A 22126-nucleotide genomic window follows, 5' to 3' on the forward strand; every position below is an offset into this window, starting at 1 on the left:
TTTAGTGAGTCTCATCTTGACACAACCAAACACAATATTTGTTCAAAGTCAATCCAACTTGCTAATCATGTGTGTGAATATATAAAATAAGGAGGCAAAATGTCACTGTGTTTCTACTCAGTTGGCTTTCTTTAAAGAACATATCATTTCAATCTTATTGATCAGGCATGAGAGTCTCTGAACCCTCACATAGAGCATTTTAGTGTATTTGACCTCTGACCTGGAACTGGAAAGTAAAAGCCCATTTACCATTTGACTCATTCATTTGGAGTAAACTACACATTATTCACAATATATAATATTTGAAGTCAAATCAAATTTGATACGGAATTTGTTTGAGTTCATGTACCTTAGTAAACCTAAACGAATCTTTTCAATCTCTTTCCTCAAACTACTTGAGTTGATCAGGTTTTACAGAAGTGAGTATTTGTAAAAGATTGTGTCACACGCAGCAAAATATATGATGTGACAAATGAAGTGTATAGTTGATAGTGTGACGGTGTATTTCTGTTTTCTTTTTGAGAAAGCATACAAAATGGAAAAAAAATAGAAACGTTGTTTAAAAGAAAGACTTACCTATCCCAAGATAGCATTTTCCTTAAAATTGCATGAAAGTAATCAAGGCAATCTTTTTTTTATTTTATTCTAATTTGTAGTTGCTGATCGTGAAACGGCGACTTACCCATCCTAGCTGCACATCTCCTGGATGCCCGCAGGGGTCGCTGCTGTGCTACCCTCGCAAACGCCTCCACTCTCCTTCTACAATTCGCGTCCCTCACATTCTTAAAACTCGGGTGGAACTCAGATGAAACTTTTTCGCTTTGGCGGCTCCACTTTTCCCGCGGAAAGGACGCGCGGCGAGCGAGGAGAAAAGCACAAGCAAGCCCGCACGCCCATGACGGGCTGGTTCTGGTCACGCACGGAAATGCATCGCGTCTTCTTCTTCTTCTTCAAGCATGTCTTCATCTTCGCGTTTCAAGGCAGCAGGATGATGTTGCAGCGGATGGCCAAAGTGCCCCGGTTGTCTCCTCGCACCCGCGTTGTGACCTGCGCCTATTTTGCCAATAGTCATTACATAACGCGGTCTATGTGTCTTTTTTTAATGTATTTATCTGTAAACAATCTCAGTTGAACTTTCCGTCTCGTCTGAAGCAGGACGGACGCGTTTGCGCTGAAAACCTGAGGCCGGTAGTGATGCAAATACTCATTGAGTGGATTTTGGTGTTGCGCCGCCTGCCAGACGCATCTGGAAAAGATAAGAGCGGAATACACTCCCCGAGACTGCAGGACCAGAGGATCAATCCTATTTCGCCCCCGTGCTCACAGCTCGCAGACTCAGTTTAGCATCCGACCCCCCAACAGCTCTGCAGCGATCCTCCGACCTCCACCGAAAGTTATGCTGTGAGGATGATGCGTTGGCCCAGGTTCGACGGAGGCCTCAACGGCTGCGGCGAGGAGGCCGCCGGGCTGCCTGCAGCCTCCGGGATGATGATGGAGTGGACGGAAGCCGGTCCGCGCATCCTCCGCAGTCTGGAGATGGGCACCGCGATGACAATTTTCCACCACAAGAAATCCCAACGTCCGGAAAAGAGGACTGTGCAGATCAAGCAGGACACCCGACAAATCGTGTGGCGTCGCACCTCGGACAAAATTGAAGGAGAAGGTGAGTGCAAAGTTTTGCCGATTCCGTTTTTGACGTTGTACTGGGAAGACGCAGCAAAGGAGCCCCGTGACGTCATCCTCATGTCCGTAAAGGTAGAGTGAGCATTTTTTGATGTCCAAAAAAGAGGACTCGCGGCCCCCGACTTGGAGATACTGAAATGATGTTCAAAGTGGTTTCCTCACTCTGTATAGGTCGAAAAATAAATAAATAAAATAAACTCGCTTTTGGAGCGAACCCACTCCGCGACCACCACAAGGGTGCTACCAGTGAGCTCAAATTCTGGGCCACTCATTTGAATGCTTAGCAGGTGAGGTACGTAAAACGCTGCCCTATTTTTTTCTTTTAAAAAGAACCCGAACTTCTATTTAATAATGACGCGCACACACACACAAAACCTGCCAGTCGCGATGACACGGTGCGACTCCGCCTCCCGTTTGTCACGCAAAGTGACCGTCAAATTCAGCACATGCTCATTTGTCCCATTAAAAAAAATTAAAACCAGACATTTTTGTCAATTTATAAAATGCCTGATGGACAGGATGTAAAAAAAAGTGAACTTGAGCAGTCAAAAGAGGCCATTTTGTTGTGGTTTAGCTTGTTTTGTTGCTTTGTCTTTTGTCCTGTTGCGTGTTTGGTTTTGTTTTTGTTTTCATTGTCGTGTTTTCCATTTCGCACCACCGTCTGCCCCTCGCGTCACGTCCAGGTGTTTGTCATTGTCTCGTTAGTGGGCTCCTATTTAGTGTCCTTTTTCCTTCCTTGTTGGATGGTTGGTTTTGTCGCATGCTTTGTGTCAGTCGTGCTCGCTCGTGTGTTTTGTTTGTTACTTTTTGGTCTTTTGTTAATGAAGACGTTTTTTACACGTTCCTCGTTTGCCTTTTGGTTGTTCTTTTGGAACCGAATCCCTTTTTTGTTGAACTCCTGCAAGCCGACCTCGCCTGCATTTGGGTCCGCACCCCCCAAACGTAACACATTTGGTCACCCTAATAAAAAGGGTTACTATTTTTCCTAACAAATATAAAATCTGAACTCTGATTTCTGATTGGTTTCATGAAACTTGTGCGCATGTCAACATATTCCGCATGCATGTGCATCTCTCTACATACATGCAGTGCTGTATATGAGCTGTAAGTATGACCTTTGACCTTTCATTTTGAAAGCGGGGGGGCTGCCTGCTTTCTCCATGTGACCCCTCCCCCTGAGAGAATCCTGTTTTAATGGCGTGCGTGCGTGCGTGCGCTCAACCAGCCCGAGCTTCCCGTCAGACTTCCTGACGGTCCGAAAGCGGATCCGTCTTGCTGGAGCGGCTTAGCGGCGCGTCGTCGTCTGACGTTGCGGCCTGGAGGATGATTTGATTTGCACCCGTGTCTGTTTGCTCCGACAAAGCGTGCCGCATTCACGACCGCCACAACGGACTTTCCTTATTATTTTTATTGCAACTCCCAAAATCCAAGCTAGCATTTCAACTCCTCGTCTGGAACTTGGAAATACTTTAGTGACGAGCCTGCCAAGTTATTTTTCAAAATGAGCGTGATTATTTTTGCGGGGGGAAAAAAACGCTTTCCTGTGTTCATGTAACACGCATTCAGATGTTGAGTTTGCTTTTGAAGAATTTCCGACACTTTGTGGCCGTTTTTCATCATGAAATGATGCGAATAACTTCATCTCAATTTCTTGCTCTTCTTTTTGTCACAATTTGTGCGTTTGCATATTTACAGTCAGTTTTTCCCCCATTTTTTTTTTAATGCAAACTTGCATTTCTTCTCAGCCTCTGTTCATTATTTCCTCATATGAACTCACTCAAACCCAAAAACGTATAAATACGTTTTGTAATACTTTGTTCTTCATTCCCAAAAAAGTACTTATTTGATGTTTTAGCTTTGGTGCAGCTTCTAACCCGAAGAAGTCACTTAAAACAATAGTAGTAATTACAAAAAAAACGGCCAGCAGGTGGCAGTAGAGAATAAGAGATCAACCAGGGCCATGTTGCAACCAGCTCTTTTTGCCAGTGTTTTCACCAGGAATAATGATGACATTTAGCTCTATTCTAATGCTAATTGCTGCAAAACGGAAACTTATAGAAATATATTTTTGTTCCTTATGAGACTAATCTTTCATTTGGTAGGTTTTTATAACAATAGAAGCGAATATTCTGTGGGCCTTGCAAAATCAGTCCAAATCCAGTCAAACCGCTGGGAGTGAAGTGGGTTGCTTCAGGGAAAATGGCTGGGAGTGAATGAGTTAATAAGTGGCATCATGACGACTTTTGTAATTGAAATCCTTCAAAGAAGCGCCCAAAAAGCGCATTTTCTTAACCTGCGTTTGTCTCCGTCCAAACAGACGAGACAAATTCCAACTCGGGTCTCGTCTTCATTTGATCTCTCACCGCTCGATCCCCGTTTTTTTCTTTCCCCCTCCTCCACTCTTTATTTCCCTCCAGCTGGCCTTTCTCAAGTTCCTAATCCCTCACACCCACGTAAACCCCCCCAAACACGCACACACCTCATTTCCAGATTCTTTCTGCTCGGTCGGTCAACTTTCTTTCACTTTCCTTTTTTTATTCGGATTTTTGAGGTTCTTTGCCTGATTTCAAAGTTTGCGTTCTCCAAAGTTTCATTTCTTCGCGTCTGACTGACCGCCACTCCCAGCTTGTTTTTGTAACGTGATCTTTTTTTCCACAACTGTTTGCTTTTAAGTACGGCGCCGCCCTCCGCGCACGCACGCACGCACGCACGCACACGCACAGCAATCAGCGTTTTCTTTGAGATGAACTCTTCGGATTACATTGTCAGTCGTGAATTGTGAGTCACAGGAAGTGCGGGGCTATCAGGGAGTGTCGGACTTCCTGCCTGCCGTTGAAAACAACACGAATACAAAAGGCACAAGGTTTTATACAGGAAGCTGAGACGTGGACGGAGGTGGAGGTTTTGGATTCCCGAGACATACAAGAGGGCGGCTGACATTGGTACCGGACGCTGTTTCAAGTACCGTGTTGGCCCGATACCGGTACCTGCCCATCCCTAATATGAAGGTGACAGTCATTGGTCTTCATGTGACTGGGAACCGGACCAAAGTGCTCCCTTGACAGCTTAAAAAAAATAAAGAAAAAAAAATAAAATAATGACTGATGAATGGATTGATAGATAATTAAAATCAAAAGTAGAGTTGGTTGCTTCGATTTTGTACGTTTGGCCGTGTTTGACCAACATTCACCGGCAGTCCAATCATTTTAACAAGAAAAAAAAGTCCAAAGTCCGAGTTGTTGTGCCTTCAAACATTCAACTTGACTTTGCAGCCAATTGATTGCGAAACTGAATTTGAAATTTTCCTTAGCAGCACCTTAAGGCGAACAAGTCGATCCACACTTTAGTGCTGAAGCGTCAATTGTATGAGCTCGTGTTTTATGTTTGTTTGCCGAAGACATCGGCTAAGTCAATACGGCAAGCTTTTGGTTGTGGGTGTGGACACCAACCGTGGGAAATGTCAAAGCAAGCTGCCGTTACGTCGCACTTTCAATTGCACAAAAACATTCACACGGTCAATAAAAGTTCAACCCAATAGCCCACAAAACAACACTTTTTTTGGGGGGGGGTGACGAATAACACCCCAAAGAACCTTTTGGGCTTATTTGCTGCCCCAACTTATTGGGTTATTAATTTTAAAGCAAAAAAGTTGGGTCAAATGAATAACCCACAAAACAACCAATTTATTTATTTATTTATTTTAACAAGACAAGTCAATCTTTCGGACCGAGCCAACTTTTTGGCTTATGTATTTAAATCCAAAAAGTTGGGTCAAGTGATTAACCCCAAAAACCAAATGTTCTCGTTGTTTTGTGGCTCGTTCATTTGACCCAACTTTTTGGTTTAAGCGATGAATCCAAGCGGTTGGGAGGGCCAACCCAATTTGGGTTATTTTTGACTCCCCTGTTTTGAGAGTGCAGCAAATGCCTCCAAAGGTCCGTTTTCCAACATCCTGGTTGCTGCAACTCAAATGTTCCCGTCTGTAATGTTTTTTCTTGCCGCCCACACACTAGGGTGCTCTTTTTTGGGGCCCCCGCAGCCCTCACGTGTTCGGCAGGGAAAGCAGTAACGCGCCGGAATGTGATATTGTGTATGATGGCTTTTTTGGGGGGTGCGTGTGTGCTCATGCAAGGATTATCTTTGCCCCCCCCCCCCCCCCCGCTTTTCCTCCCCGGGCCAGCGGACATCCGAGAGATCCGGGAGCTGCGGTCGGGAAAAGGCTCCCGCGATTTTGAGCGCTACCCGGAGGAAGCTCGTAAAGTGGACTCCGCCCTCTGCTTCATCGTGTTTTATGGCCTGGAGTTTCGCCTCCGCACGTTGAGTGTTGCAGGTCAGTGAGCTCATTTCATCGTCTTCTCGAGCACGGCCGGAGGTCAGAGTGTCAAATCTGATCTGTCCCGTGATGGGATTTAGTTGAACAAGTTGATGAATGTTTCTCCCGGGAACCCCTGGTGGGAATCCTCAAGGTCTTAGCAAAGCACTTGATTTCCTTTTTAAAACATTTGACGTGTTTTTCCTCAAACCGTCGTTGCTGTTCTTACGTTTCGTTTTGTCTACTCTGCGTGTTTATTTATTGTTGGTAACAACGAGTGCCTCGCAGGGAGAGAATGTCGCGGAGAGGAATTCTGCGAACCGGACTTCATCGGCTTTTGTCGTGTGGACATTTTCACGCTGTACGGCTGACCCGCAGTCTGTGATGTTTTCAGCCTCCAGCGAGGAGGAAGTCAACACGTGGATGATCGGCCTCAACTGGCTGATGGCCGACACTCAGAGCGCGCCGGCGCCGCTCCAAACAGAAAGGTTGCGTTCTCTAAACAATCTCAACCAGCTGTAAATCCTGCTTGCATTTTGACCTTGTGTGTGCAATAGAAAGATTTCAATCGCCTTTAAGAACAACAACAAAAGGTCAAGAGTTCAACCTTGGCGGAGGTCTGTAGTGTGAGCTTTTATGCCAAACGATGTTGTTTCTTAACACGGCATTTAACATCATCTAGAAGAACAAAGATGATCTTCCAACTTGTAATCTCATGCGTTGTCCTGAGTCGGAAATGTTGCCAATTATTTCTTGTTCTTTATTTGGAATCGTTTCAGTCATTCTGTATTTGTTTTGTCTCTTTGGATAGATGGCTGAGAAAACAATTTGAAGTCATGGACAGGAACCACGAAGGAAGGTAAGTGTTTCTTAATAACCATTTCAACGGCTCAACTCATCTTTTCCCATCCTTGGGATGAATGTTGGCATCGTGTATTCTCGGCCATGAAAATGAAACCCAAACCAGATGTTGCTTAACTTTCCCATGCTCGCGTTAGTGGACGCAGACTTGCGTTCGGGTGGAAGCAGCTCCGGGACAAAACAGCCTGTCCCGACTTGATAAGGTGGCGGAAGTGATGCTATTGGCTGCGAAAGGGCAACTTCCTCTCCTCTGTGCAAATAGCGGCGATGCATTCGAAAAGAGAGAGCGAGAGAGAAAGAGGTTGCGTTGGGCAGCGGCCGTGCGTGTTCTCAGTGCTGCCTTCGCAACGGTTGTCAACATCCAATCACTTTTCAGAAGGGAAAAAGCTACGTTCGTGATCTCGTTGCACGATAGCGTCCACACAAGCTGCATTTCCGCCAAGAAGGTCTCAACTCAACTGTAAATGCGTCTCTTCTGTTTGAGGTCACATCCAGACATAAGATTCCGGTTTTATTTGATAATGCCGCCAATGATGGAAAATATGCAGTTATTACAACACCAAAAGGAAGCTCCTGTCAACATCCGAGACGTCCAACCTCAAATTTAAGGGCACGCACTCAGTCAGGTATTTGCTGGCGTTAACAACAGTTGCCAAATAAGATATATCAACAGCTAACATAACGCTAGCTAGCAACATGTTTTTGGACTGCATGTGTGTTAAGTGCATAGAAATCATTTATGAAGGAAGATGTAGGAAAAAATCACAAGACAGATGTTTGAAGACTCTGCAAAGTATAACTTTAACTTATGTTACTTTGAAATATTTGTGCTGGTTATTTTCTCCAATCGTGTGGTTTATTTAAATAAACCACATTCTTGGAGGTCTTCCTTCTTTGGCAGCAGGATAATCTTGCAAGTTGCTTGCTTGCCCTTCGACTGTCAGTCACCAACTCCCGTAAATCAGCTCCAAGGATGTTCCCAAACAACTTGTAAAACTCTACAGGAATGCCATCAAGCCCTGGCGCTTTGCCACTCTGCACATTTGAAAGTGATATTGAAAGGTTGGACAGATATTGGACACCTTCTGCCTCTCTTGCAGTGTCACAGTGAAGGACGTGAAAGCTTTTCTGCCTCAGATCAACTACAAAGTCCCCAACATGCGCTTCCTGAAAGACAAGCTACAGGTCACGCTGTGTTGTATTTTCAAATGTGTATTTTCAAACCTTCTTTAACATTTATGTTGACAAATGAAGCTAAGGTCACCAGTGGTTGTCTTTTCTTTTCTTGAAGTGTTAATTGAAATTCTCCGCGTGTGTCCAGGAGGTTGACGACCGCGGTGAATTGTTTTACCCCAACTTTGCACAACTCTACCGAACGTTGATGTTTGACACCCAGAGGAGTGTGAGTGTCAGTGTTGACTTCGTACCCAAACACACTGGAAATAGATGCTCTCACTTTCTGTACAACAAAAGCAAACTGAAGTCTATTACTTAACTCTTTGACTGCCAGACGTTTTCAGAAAAGGGATGCCGTGGGTGCCAGCCGATTTAAGCATTTTGACTGATCTTTCAAGGTCCACAGAAAATGTTGTGTTTGGACTATGGAAACACATATAGTACCAAATGAAAGATTGGACTCTCATCTTTCATCAGAAAAAAAAAGTTTGTTTCTACCTTATTCCGTTTTTCAGTAATCAACAATAGAAAATGGTTAGTTTCACCTCCGTTTTGAAACAAACGTCTTTTAACGTCTTTGGCACTCCTCCCTAGGATTTTACTAAACGTTATTTAACGTTTTTGGCAGTCAAAGAGTTAAAAATATCTTATCAGTTAGTCTGTGACTGCCAAAAGTTCGAACCTGGGTTGGTCCCGTCGGTCTCAGGTGCAATTCCTCGCGAGCTGGGACCATCTGTGGCCACCGTAGCAGCGGTGTTGGCAACAATAAGAAAACACGATCAAAGAACTAAGGTTGGAAGACAAAGTGCCACGGGAGGAAAATGCAGGAACAGACAAAAACGCAGAATCCCCCAAAATACCTGCACGACGTCAGAAAACTCATAACAGAACATCAAGATCATATTTAGTGACAGATTAAGACGAACGCGAAAACAACAAATTGTCGATAAATGTAAACATATCAATACTTTCTTTATTTGTCTATATGTGCCCTCTTGTCCAAAATGATCAGCTCTAGTTCACCTTCAACCCAAATAAGAAAAAGTGCGACTGTACGGGAAATGTTATGATGGCAGAAGTGCTTTATTTTCTACAACACTGATGTTCTCCATTTTTTTTTTTTTTTACTGCCCTGCTCCCTCCACATGGCTTTCCCAGATTATCGAACAGCTGGAACTCTCCTTCCCTTTGCGGTGAGTCGCACCACCTGCACGTCTTCCTCCATGTTCAGCCGCTTCTTCCCAGGACAACCTTGTGCCCCGTTTGGCGCACTTTGGCCAGTTGGGCCGCATCCAATTATATTATAAAAACAAATGCGCAAAAATGGAATCGCGCTGTCCACAGTGACATGGAAAATATCAGGTCCGTGTTGAAAAACATCAGGGCCAAAAAATCGAACCCGAAGTATGAATGGAACCCGTCGGAATATCCAGAACTATTAGCGAGCCGCAGCTGGTTTTGCCGCTGATTTATGAAGTTGAATAAGTCCAAGATGCAGCAGGTAACAGATGTCAAAAGTGATCATATGATCGTTTGCCAACTGGGGGGTTGGTTGTCTTTTCAGGAATGTTGACAGACCAGAACTGTGCCAGATTTCCCTTTATGACTTCCAGAAATTTTTACAACTGGATCAAAAGGTACACTTGAAAGCCTCCGACTGGAATCGTCCCAGGAAGAAAAAGTTCCCCGCACATCTTTTTCACGTTGCTTCTTTTCATGCAGGTGTCATGGGCGTCAGATTTGAGTCGGGTCCGAGAATTCCTCGCGACATACTTAAGAAGTGGACCCCGGTTTGAGCCCATCCTACAACTTGATGAGGTGACAAAACACACCTGCACACAAATCGCCTGACAAGGTTGAAAAGTGTCATTTCTCATGTTGTTTTCGCAGTTCCTGACCTTCTTGTTCTCCAAAGAGAATTCAGTGTGTGATCCTCAAATGTCACCCGTTGCTCCCGAAGACATGAAGAGGCCGCTGTCACAATACTGGATCTCTTCCTCGCACAACACGTACGTCTCATCAGATTTCAGGAAATTACGGAAAATGTCTGTCGTCTTCTTGCGACTCTGGGTCCGAGAATTGTGAGCTACTGCTCTGAAAATAGTCAAAGTTCTTTTGGTCGGAGACTTCAGACGCCCGCAGGGTTGTAGTCAAGACCACACCGACCGACACCAAGACATTGTCCAGACTAGAGAGTCTAGAGACTGAGACGAGACTTTTGGAGGTCAGGAGACAAGAAAACAGAACAAAAAGGCAACGGAAACAAATTCAAGATCAAAATCCAGGGAAAGACGAGCTCAAAAGCCTTGAAAAGTGGTCTTGCGACCAAAACCGATCTGGAAGCCCGCAATGTCATGTGAAGTATTTTTGTTTTGTTTTCAGTTACCTGACGGGCGACCAGTTTTCCAGTGAATCGTCTCTTGAGGCCTACGCTCGCTGTCTGAGGATGGGCTGCCGCTGCATTGAATGTGGGTCTGCAAATTGCTTCAATACAGTTCCACGATTTGCGAAGAAACTTTGTTGAATTCATGAGCGAGGCCACGTCAATATTGATTTGAAGTCTTACAATCGGGACCAGACTTGATGTCGTTGTTGCACGGAATGTTTTCTGACCTCAGTGGACTGCTGGGATGGACCCGATGACCTGCCCATCATCTATCACGGTCACACGTTAACCTCCAAGATCAAATTCCTTGATGTGCTTCACACCATCAAAGAACACGCGTTCGTCACCTCTGAGTAAGTCGTCGCGTGATGATTTTGTTTCAGGATCAATCTCGGCACCAGGACGATGAAATCACACGATGGTATGTTGTCGTGCAAATGTAGATATCCGCTCATCTTGTCTATTGAGGACCACTGCAGTGTTGTCCAACAAAGGAACATGGCCACACACTTCAAACATGTTTTTGGAGATATGCTGCTTACAAAGCCAGTTGACAGCAACGCAGAGGACCTCCCGTCACCCTTCCAGCTCCGCAGGAAGATACTTATCAAGGTGCTTGGACAAAAACCACGTCTCCATTCGCATCAGAATCCAGAATAGTTGAAATGACCACAAGCAGCCAAAGCTGAAATGGCTGCGACAATTGACAATTGACAATTGACATGAGCAGAGGTGTTAAATGTGGTAAGGTTTTGACTTTCTGGACATGGATTTACCACCACCGGCCCTCGAGGTCAAGAGTCCTGCAGGTTTTAAATGTTTACACCCAATAGCACACCTGATTCATATAATCAGCTTGCCTGATAACGATCCTAATCTTTAGTATCAGGTGTGTTGTGAAGAGGAGTAAAATTATTTTGTCCTCTTTGCGTGTTCCAAAAATTTGAAGACAGATTTAATGTAAGAAAAAACACCTTTGCAAAAATGATTGAATCTAACAGAGATCTCTGGACATCGTGACAGGCTCCAAACATCACGTAACAGGTGGAATTTCAGAGTGCCGAATGTGTCTCTTCCGCGTGTAAAATGGCTTCTTATAGTTAAACAGACCGCCTCTCTTTCATTTGTAGACAAAACATACTCTCTTGGTACTTTTCCGTGAGCGATGGTGAAAACAGAGTCAGGGTCAGGGGTGTGCGTTCTCAAGGACCAAATGTGTGTTTTCGCACAGAACACTGAGAAGGAATTTTTTAGACCAAACAATATGTTCCAGCTTAAGGTCAAATTATACTGAGTTCAACACTACCTCACATCTACAAAACATTTCGACATGGTTAATATAAAGAATTTAAATGTTAATAATGTATAACAATGGTTAATATATGGAAATAAAGAATTTAAATGTTACTAATATCTAACAGTTGATAGGTGGAAGCATCTACCGGAATTGGTGAACCCTGATCTACAATCCGTGGTTCGAAATGGAAACGGATATGGCTGCACTGCATAAAACAGAATTTGAATAAAGTCTCATTGAGCTACAAGAGAAAAGGAAAATATGAGCCAAAAGTACAATTAGCCCTCCCTCGATCCCACTCATTGGACTGGCCGTCAGTCAATCAGAGGACCGACACGAGACAGACAATCGTTCACACTTACCCGCGCAAGCTAAAGTTTGAGTCTTCAGTTCACCTCAAGGGTTTCGTACACCAATCTGACGTCAGCCAAATGTGACGGGCCTGAACGTCTGTAAGCGTCAGCCTGACCGTCGGCACATCACGCCGAAAACGGAGGGGAGTACGCACGGCAACAAACAGACACAGAAGTCATCTCCCGGCGTACCATCGGCGGCGGTAGTCGCTAATCCTCATTGTTAGAAAAAGGCAACCGGAAAGCTCTTTACGGGGGCAGGATATGAAAAGTAAACAACGAGAGGTGGCAAATCCAGGTCCAGAAAGTCAAAACCCTGTCACAGTTCGGCTTTAGCCCCTGGTGTAGCTAGCTAGCAGGTAAACGAGCACTAGAGGAGCTAGCTAGGGAGCTAGCTAGCCAGCATCTGCGGCTAAAGCCGAACTGTGACAGGGTTTTACTTTCTGGATTTCCCACCTCTGGTAAACAATGCACACTGCCATCTTTTTCACTTACGATAAACTCCCATGCAAAACACACGCTTAGACTCTTTACAGAGTCTGGTGTGATATCAAAGTCAATCCTATCTGATCTCTCCAGTTGCGTCTCAATGCCATAGTTTGGCTCACGTCACTCGATCGACACACCCGTGACGGTAACGTTATACAACACTGGTTTCTCTTGAGCAATAGTCTTCTCCATCTTGTGTCCAGACAGACATTATACATATCAAAATACGAAATATGCAATAAGCAATACAGAAAAGCAAAATTGTGAAAGCTGTTTATCCGCATTTGTCACTTCCTGTTCTTGCCCCGTGCGCCGATTCGCTGACTAGCAGCCAATCAGAGTGATCAAATGTCACGACGATCCGATGGCCATCCGAATATGTCGGCTGAAAACGCCCCCCAGACGCTTCGCCAACGGCCGCGATGTTACGACAGCGCTTTATACAATAATCAGACACTCGGACACTTCCTGACTCCCGACATCGGTTGGTGTATCGAGGCACATTTTTTGGTGCATGCAAAGAAACCAGACTAATTACAAGAAGAGCCTGCAAACTCCACATTAAAAAAAAAACGATTAAAAAAAATGCTCTTTTCCTCACTGTTTTAAACAAATTTGTGAATAATGATGAAATCATGAAGTCTTGTATTCTGTCACGGTGTCAAAGCACAAGAAGTTGGTGGAAGGAACCTTGTGCGAGGAGGTGACATCAGGCAGCTGCTCTGAAAACGACATCAGCAACTCGTTGAAGAACGGCATCCTTTACCTCCAAGACCCCATCGACCGCGTGAGGCGCTTTCCGTGTCAGCGTTATTCTTACTGTTCGATTCTCCGTGACAAAAATGTCTTCTGTGCGCGCAGACTTGGATGCCACATTATTTCGTCCTGACCAGAAATAAGATTTACTATTCCGAGGAGACGTCTCACTATCAAGCAGCTGACGAAGAAGACTTGGATGAAGTCAAAGAGGTGAGACGAGCCGGAAATCTGTCGATCTTGACCGTTTCCTCGTCTCCTTTGCCACAGGAGTGTAACAACAACGAGGTGCACGGTGCGGAGCGCTGGTTTCACGGCAAGCTCGGAGGAAGCCGCGATGGCCGACAGGCGGCCGAGAAACTCCTGCAGGAATATTGCGAGGGCGGAGCAAAAGATGGAACCTTCCTGGTGCGCGAGAGCGAGACGTTCGTTGGAGACTACACTTTGTCTTTCTGGTCGGTCGTCGCCCTTTTGGCTCGCGGGGCAAACTGCGCTCGACTGCGTTAAGCTGGCCGACGTCTTCCGGCAGGCGCTCGGGACGCGTTCAGCACTGCAGGATCCATTTACGGCAAGAATGCGGCCGCACGCGTTTCTACCTGACGGAGCACCCGGTCTTCGACAGCCTTCAGCAGCTCGTCCGCCACTACAGAGACGCGCCGCTGCGCTGCAACGAGTTTGAAATGAGGCTGGCCAATCCCGCGCCTCGGCCCAACGCACACGAGAGTCGAGAGTAGGTCGCGGCTCGTCACGTGTGCCGTTCGGAAATGCTTTTTGGGCTGAAATGCTTGACGTGTGCCGTACAGTTGGTACCACTCGAGTCTGTCCCGAGTTCAGGCTGAACATATGCTGATGCGAGCGCCGAGAGACGGAGCCTTCTTGGTGCGAAAACGCAGCGAGCGCAACTCTTACGCCGTCTCCTTCAGGTACATCCCAGGACTCTGGCGAAGAACCGCACCGGACTCATGGGTTGTGGGTTCTGGGTTTTTGCAGGGCGGAGGGCAAGATCAAACACTGCCGTCTCCATCAGGACGGCGGTCTCTTCACGCTGGGCAGCTCAGCAGAGTTCGAGAGTCTGCTGGATGTGGTGAGCTACTACGAGAAGCACCCGCTGTACCGCAAGATGAAGCTGCGTTACCCCATAAACGACGACACCTTGGACCGGATGGGGTCCACGGTCAGTCACATTTGCCGCATTTCACATCTCGTTGGTGCGGAATCCCTGGAAAATTGGAGCTTTGCCGGGCAGATGGAATTTTTTTCTCAGCAAACCATGCATTTTGTCTGGTATTTCTTCCAGGAAGTCGATTACGGGGCGTTGTACGAAGCTCAAACTCCTCATTTTTATGTCGAGGCTAACAAGATGCCGTCTGCTCGGGTGAGTTTACCGTTGGTGCGCGCGATGATATGTTTGGATCCTGTTCAGTGGAGTCGCATACTCGCATATTTGGCGCACACTTATTCAACTTTTCGTGGATCAAGCATTTATATTTACTAGGGATGCTCGATTATGAAGACAATATTTGCTCCCAAAAACGTAAAAAAAAAAAAAAGTTTTTATGCTAGCGCATACAGAAGACTTTGATGGAGCCTCTGAACTGAAGAGGTCGCTTAAAGCAAGGGTAGTTATTACAAAAATAAACGGCCAGCAGGTGGCAGCAGAGTATGAGAGATCAACCTGGGCCATGTTGCAAAAGCCCCCCCCCCCAGTGTTTTCAACAGATTTGTGATTAATGATGAAACTTGGCTATATTATAATGCTAATTGCTGCAAAACGGAAACAGATTTTTCCTGATGAAAGAAAAGACTTTAGTCTTTCTTTTGGTATTTTCCATGTTTTTACAGCAATTGTACAAACAAGTGATTTGTAGAAGAAAAATAAAGCAGACGAGAGAGAGATTTTTTAAAGCAAATTAGAAGCGTCTGTATAAAAAGTCATATGAGATCTTGGAGTTGAGACGAAGGCCGGTAGACATTTGCTGTTCTTTGCACGTTCCTCTGCTCGCGCTCACTGTCGCGTTGGATCCGCAGCGCACCGTCAAGGCGCTGTACGACTACCGAGCTCAGAGGGAAGACGAGTTGGCGTTCCCCAAACAGGCTCTCATCTTAAATGTGGAGAAGCAGGAGGGCGGCTGGTGAGTCCAGAATGCGGAATTCTCTTCTTCATCTCGGGACCGAGTCCAAAAAATGACGCAACCCATTACAACTGACTTCTGGACTGCTTACTAGCGTTCATCAGGCAACAATGAAAATAGTCCAACTGTGTATGATTATTACAATCATGGCTTCATTTGTCTTTGGGCCTATTTTGGAATGTGCGGATACCAGCACAGTGAAGCTTTGATGCCTCACAGGTTCTGTTTTCTAAAACTTCTTCTCATGACTCGCAATCAGTCCACGCGTACGTCACTTCTCAACCAAAATCATCTCCGATAAGCTTACAAAATGACCTAAAATAGACGACGTTCACAAGCATTCACCGCTTAGTGAGATGCCAACTTCATCGATGACGATATTTGTCAACATGCCGAATGTCGGCACCGATAATCGACCCGGCCGAGAATCGGTCTTTTCCTCCTCTCTAACTGTAGACACAAAATCAGTGGCTTTATTCAATGAATCGTAGAACTCGAGTAGACTTAAGAACTGTCAAATGAGAGTTTGGGCCACACCAGTGTGTCAGTGTGAGAATATTTTGGCCGATCGGACCGTCCGCCCAGTTGAAAGGCTGTGGAAGAACTTTATTGGCTCACACATTGTGTCAAGTACGTCTGACACTTTTGAAATCAACAACACAGAGTACGATTCAAGCCGTTAACATCACCGACCTTTAACCTTACAGTGCTCTTTTGCAAAATACTGCAAGCCTCGCTTTGCGAAAAGCATACATGAGTTTGTGATGGAGATATAAGTTGCATTGAAGGCAGGAATTGTCTGACTTCTGAAGGTGGCGAGGCGACTACGGAGGGAAGAAGCAACTCTGGTTCCCGGCAAACTACGTGGAGGACGTACCCGGCTCTCACAACACACAACTGCTTGAAGCAGTGAGTGCAGAGTGAAAAAGTCGTCCTCGCCTTGCGCCTCTCAACGCTAACTTATTATTATTATGACTTTTTTTCCCAAGTCAGCAGAGAGCAGCCCTCTGGGTGCGCTTCTTAAGGGCTTCATTGATGTCCAAACCTGCAACGTTGGTGAGTCAAAATCATTTGCTACCAAAAACATATCAATACCTTCTATTTTAAATATCGCCATGCTCCCAAAGACGTGTTTATACGTTTAAAATAAATAAATAAATAATATTTTTTTTAATGCTAGAGCAGACAGAAGGCTTTGGTGCAGCCTCTGACCTGAAGAGGTCACTTAAAGCAATAGTAGTTATTACGAAAATCGTCCAGCAGGCGGCAGCAGAGTATAAGAGATCAACCAGGGCCATGTTGAAAACAAGCTCTTTTCCCAAATCGTTTTCAACAGATTTGTGAATAATGACGAAACTTAGCTATATTCTAATGCTAATTGCGGCAAAACGGAAACAGATACAAATATACTTTTTTTTCCTGATGAAAGAAGAGACTCTAATCTTTCTTTTGGTAGCTTCCATGTTTTTATAGCAATGGAACACAATATTGTGTGGGCCTTGCAAAATCAGTCCAACTCCCGTAAAACAGACAGCAGCGAAGGGGGTTGCTTCAGTGAAAATGCGTAAATCGGTAGAATAAAAATAATTAGTAGAACTTCATTGGTGGAGAAGTTCACAAATTTTTTCACTGTAATGGCCGTGAACAAAGAGGTGCCCAATTTGCAAAACCAGTCATTTGGAAATGGGTTGAATGCTTTTATGGTTTTAATCATAAAATCACAAGACAGTAAATTCCTGAAGTAAGCAAATATCTCCAACGTTCACACATTTGTAAAGCTGTCAAAACTTCCTGTTTCTTTTTGCAGTGGTGCACACGGATGGGAAGAATTTGCGACCCTTCGTGTTCACCATCCATTGGCAGCATTTGACCTCTGACCCGGTCCAGATGCTGGACGTGGCATGTGACGGCCCGGAGGAGCTGACCAGTTGGGTTGGCAAGATCCGAGAGGCTGCGCAGAACGCCGACGCGCGGGTCACTAATTGCACACGCAAACATTCTTTTCACAGCTGTCGAATTGACCAAACGTTGTCGACTTGATTTGAACAATGAGTTCAAACTCGAGATAAATTTTGCACATTTTTGGGGATTCAAATTCCAACACAATCTCCAAACGTTCTTTTGGCTTAAGTAACATGCGGGCGACTCATCAGATGCAGGAGGAGAAGCAGATGGAGAGACGAAAGAAGATCGCGCTGGAGTTGTCGGACCTTGTCGTTTATTGTCGCCCCGTCGCCTTCAACGAGGACAGTAAGGACGCATCTCATTTGCTTTCTTTGTTTCTTTACTCTTTGTCCGACGACGCTGTATTAGGGCCATTTTTTAGAGTGTGGGGGCAATATTCAGAGGGAAAGAAACTCTAACCCTAACCTTAAAAAAAACGTGTACATTTTTGACTGTGGCACATTTGCCTTTTTTTTTCTGAATATTGCCCCCACACTCTAAAAAATATATGAATACGTGGCCCTAATACACCGTCGTAGGCTTTGGCTAAATCCAACTTTTTTTTTTTTTTGCCACTGTTAGAGATTGGCACGGAGCGAGCTTGCTTCCGCGATATGTCCTCCTTCCCGGAGACAAAGGCAGAGAAGTTGGCGACTCGGGTCCGAGGGAAGCGTTTCCTTCAGTACAATCGGCGTCAGCTTTCTCGAGTTTATCCTCGCGGACAGCGGCTGGACTCCTCCAACTACGACCCGCTCCCCTTGTGGCTCTGTGGCTCGCAGCTGCTTGCGTTGAATTTCCAGACGCCAGGTCAGCAAAATGTCTTGCTGGCAAATCAGCAGCAGCAGCAGCAGTTGTGATTTGGGATGTAACCATAACGGCAATGTCGTGATATCGCGACATTAAAACTGTCACAATATCGTCGCCGTCCTGTCCCGATGTTCACATTTCTTTTGGGCAGTTCTTGCACCCTCTGGTGGCTACTTTTTTAGTGCAGTTTAATTTTCACAAGGCATGTTTTGGCTCTTCTGTGTTTCAAATCCACGTTAATGGTCACATAAAGGGGAACGTCATATGATTGTGAAGCGAGTCAATATGAATTGGGGCTGGGTTTAAAAAATCGAATAATCCATATCAAACCGATGTTCCTTTTCGAGCGTGATATCGATTCATAACACCATGAATCGATTATTTTAATATCTCTTTTTTCCCGTAAATTCTTAAGAAAATAGAATTTTAAAGGCCATTTTTTGAATCCATACTCAGCCCTAATATTAAGTGTTATTAGAGATTGTAGGTTGTTTATGTGCATTGCTGTTATGCACAATATTCAGTTTTTTTTTTTATTATGAGCTTATTTTTTTTACAATCTTGTGACATCTTTTTTTATATCGCCAACCTCCTCACAATATCGTGATAATATGGTATTGTGATATTTGGATATCGTTACATCCCTAGTTGTGATATTAATGCCGATTTTTCCTCTTTGATGAAAGTGAAACAAGAGATTTTTTTGCGCGCAGACAAAGCCATGCAGCTGAACCAGAGCTTGTTCACGCTTGGCGGCGGAAGCGGCTACGTTCGCCAACCAGACGTGATGAGGGACGACACCTTTGACCCTTTTGACAAAGACACTTTGCCAGTGGAGCCAATCAGCATCCAGTTACAGGTGCGACCCGGCGCGGAGATTCAAATGTTTCCCGCGCACGTCGACTTGTGATATCGGTCCTCTTTTCTTTTTCGCTTCCCGTCAGCTGCTTGGCGCTCGCCATCTCCCAAAGAACGGCCGAAGCATCGTCTGCCCGTTTGTGGAGATGGAGATCTGCGGTGCGGATTACGACCACTGCAAGTTCAAGAGCGATGTCGTAGGTCTGACTGCTTTCGCCGGCGTCCAAATAATGGGACGGAATTTGCGTGGCTCCGCTGATGAGCTGCGTTGAACTTGTTCCGCAGCCGATAACGGTCTGAATCCGGTTTGGACGCCGCAGCACTTTGTGTTTGACGTCCACAACCCCGCCTGCGCCTTCCTGCGCTTCAGCGTCTACGACGAAGACATGTTCAGCGACCCCAACTTCTTGGCTCAGGCAACCTACCCCGTGGGTGCGCTGCGTTCAGGTGCCTGCGTCCTTTTTGCACTCTCAGCACCGTCGGCAACATCCAATGGTTCGGCAAACGCAGTTAAATTATGCGCAAAACTTGACTGTTCTCCAAGGGGCACATTTGACTTAAATCTCTGCCTACCTGCTTTTCTGTATAGCTCTGGCCCAGCCCTGGGCAAACTAGGTGGCCGCCATCTAGTGGAGGGGGTGCCAAATTGCAAAAAAAAAAATAAAAAAAAAATCCCCCAAAACCTTTTTAACTCATTCACTGCCATCGACGGCTATAGACGTCAAAAATTCATTTCAACTATTTCTATTAGTTTAACATTTCCCCCTCTTTTGTTAACAAGAGTATGAATACCTAGAATTTTTTTTTATTGTATTAGAACAGATATAAAATGTGTGATTAATCATGAGTTAACTAGTGCAGTCATGCAATTAATTACGATTAAAAATTATAATTGCCCGATGCCTCAAATTTTTTATAATATTTTCAACAACAAAAAAAGAAAAGATTATTAAAAATAATAATAATTAAAGAAAAGATTATTAAAAATTAGGGGCATCAGGTGATTAAAATTGTTAATCGTAATTAAGATTAACATTTAGAACAGATGTAAAATTTGTGATTAATTGTGAGTTAACTAGTGAAGTCATGCGATTAATTACGATTAACAATTTTAATCACCTGATGCCCCTAATTTTTAATAATCATCATCGGCTAGAAAAAAATAGCTTCTTAGCTCGCTTGTAACTTGTTTACATCCATGAAAGGGGCGGGGCAAAGCTCGCAGTCCGGTTCAGATACCGGCAAATAGATTTGCATGAATCGTTGTTTCACATAAACCACCTTCATTTATGCAAGAGCACCAAATCACTGAGGGACGGCCATTTTCAAAACAATGAACAGCCGATGTATTGATGTTTAGTTTTTCCCTTTTTTTTGTATTGCAGGTTACCGAAGTGTTGTTCTCAAGAACAGCTACAGCGAAGAGCTGGCGTTGGCGTCACTTCTCGTTCACATCCAGATTGTCAACGCAAAAGTACTTCTTATCATTTAGGAAGCAAATACGTTCTTACGGGTCACCACAACGCCCGTTTTGCAAACTCACATGAGAAGTCGTGGCTGTTTTTGTTGTTGTTTTTGAGATCAGATCATCTTCTTGACGCAACTGTCATTTATTAGGGCAACTAAAGCCAAGATTCATAATCATTTGAAAAGGCACATAATAAACCAGACCTATAACCTTTACAACTCAACCCATTTTTACACCAGAGCTATGTTTACAACAACAACAAAAAAAAAACGTACTACAACTGCCGGCTCTAAATGTGCTTCCACTTGTCCGTCCGCAGGAAGACGACTTTGACAACCTTTACACGTCCATCCAGAGACTGCGAGATCGGACCAGTCAACTGGCCAACAACATTTTCTTGCTGGAGAGTTCGGGCTCAATGGACTTCGTCTATCAGCAGAGTCTGGAAGAGCTCAGAGTGGCTCAGGATCAGCTGAGCGAGCTGGTCGAGGCTCGCAACCGCAGGTGACTGATTCATGATGAGTTCATGCCGGCAACGCCTATTTGGCTTTTTTCCTTGACTTACTAACATTCCTGAGAAGAACCCTTTTTGCTCTAGCATTTCACTGCGTGGCATGTTCTTCTTTATTCCCCAGTTGAAAATACTCATTATGTCATTATGTGAGCTAAGCTAATCATGCACTTGACCTTATTTGACAGGCTAGTGGAGAAAAAGAGGCGAGAAAGGCTGAGGCAGTAGGCTGCAGCGAAGCGCAGTTAGTCCTCTCGGCCAGCAGAGGGCAGCAAACTGAAACTGAGGCGGTGACGTCACGTTGGAGTGCGGAAAGTCAAAGTAACGTCAGGCAAGCTTTCAACTGGAAAATCAGTCACAAATGTGGGACATTTTTCGTCGTAGATCAGTAAATGTAGAAAAAAACACATTTGTGGAGGACTTGATTAAGATGTGAATGCAGTTAGCGTGTGTGCAATGGGATTTTTCTGGCATTTGTTTTTAGTGACGGCAGCAAATTTGGATCCTCACAAATTGGATGTCAATAACGTCATCTTGTTTAAATTCGATCAGCCATGAAGTTTTCCACAGTGATTGAATCCCTGCTTAGGCAGTCTTAGCATTGTATATTTATTTATTTTTTTAATGGTGGGGGTTCAAGCCATCTTTATTTATATATCGCTAGAGGAAAATCAGGAGTCAAAACCTTAACAATACTGTTCAGTAAATTAGATGATTATTTTTTAGATTGTAAAATGTTTATTTTATATTTTTAGTTTCTCAATGCACATTTATAGCCAACATGTCAGAGATTTTCACAAAATTGTTGGTGTCTCCTTTTTGGCACTCAAATGTTTTAACAGTGAAATCAATGAATTATTCTCATCATTATACTCAGAGTACAATGACGTTTCGTAAAGGTCATTCATTCAGGCCATTGCAATACAAACACAAGGAAATAAGCCATCAATTGTTATTAAACAGTGTCAAAGTTTGAAAAAAAAAAGAGAGACTCAAGGACTGTGAACGCGTGCCTTAAAAATTAAGCTAGAAGTCCATCCAGTCTGCGTGTTTCGTGTTTTCAGGTTAATTAAGCAGCAATTCAAGGGAGAAT

General features: G+C 44.5%; 1 protein-coding gene across 7 annotated transcripts; it reads left to right on the forward strand.

The window, feature by feature from the left end:
- The first annotated feature begins 767 nt into the window (after positions 1–767).
- Positions 768–22022, forward strand: LOC144063187 (1-phosphatidylinositol 4,5-bisphosphate phosphodiesterase gamma-1-like). 7 transcript variants are annotated; one of them, XM_077585238.1, is made up of 32 exons: positions 771–1663; positions 5864–6013; positions 6390–6483; positions 6807–6854; positions 7957–8041; positions 8178–8258; positions 9191–9225; positions 9597–9669; positions 9755–9850; positions 9923–10041; positions 10415–10500; positions 10651–10771; positions 10862–11030; positions 13225–13344; positions 13419–13526; positions 13584–13768; positions 13843–14043; positions 14117–14236; positions 14304–14487; positions 14611–14688; positions 15342–15445; positions 16258–16354; positions 16435–16501; positions 17253–17419; positions 17599–17695; positions 17972–18196; positions 18910–19055; positions 19141–19255; positions 19340–19501; positions 20440–20528; positions 20842–21026; positions 21222–22022. In XM_077585238.1, exons 1-32 carry the CDS (start codon positions 1408–1410, stop codon positions 21259–21261), a joined length of 3903 nt encoding a protein of 1300 aa, XP_077441364.1. In that variant the 5' UTR covers positions 771–1407; the 3' UTR covers positions 21262–22022. The 7 variants fall into 7 exon arrangements, with proteins under 7 accessions (XP_077441366.1, XP_077441364.1, XP_077441361.1 ...); XM_077585235.1 differs by having other exon boundaries at positions 13419–13768; XM_077585236.1 differs by having other exon boundaries at positions 13419–13768; positions 17605–17695.
- The last annotated feature ends 104 nt before the right edge of the window (positions 22023–22126 follow it).

This window comes from Vanacampus margaritifer, chromosome 13 (genome assembly GCF_051991255.1).
Source record: "Vanacampus margaritifer isolate UIUO_Vmar chromosome 13, RoL_Vmar_1.0, whole genome shotgun sequence".
NCBI classification, from domain to species: Eukaryota; Metazoa; Chordata; class Actinopteri; order Syngnathiformes; family Syngnathidae; genus Vanacampus; species Vanacampus margaritifer.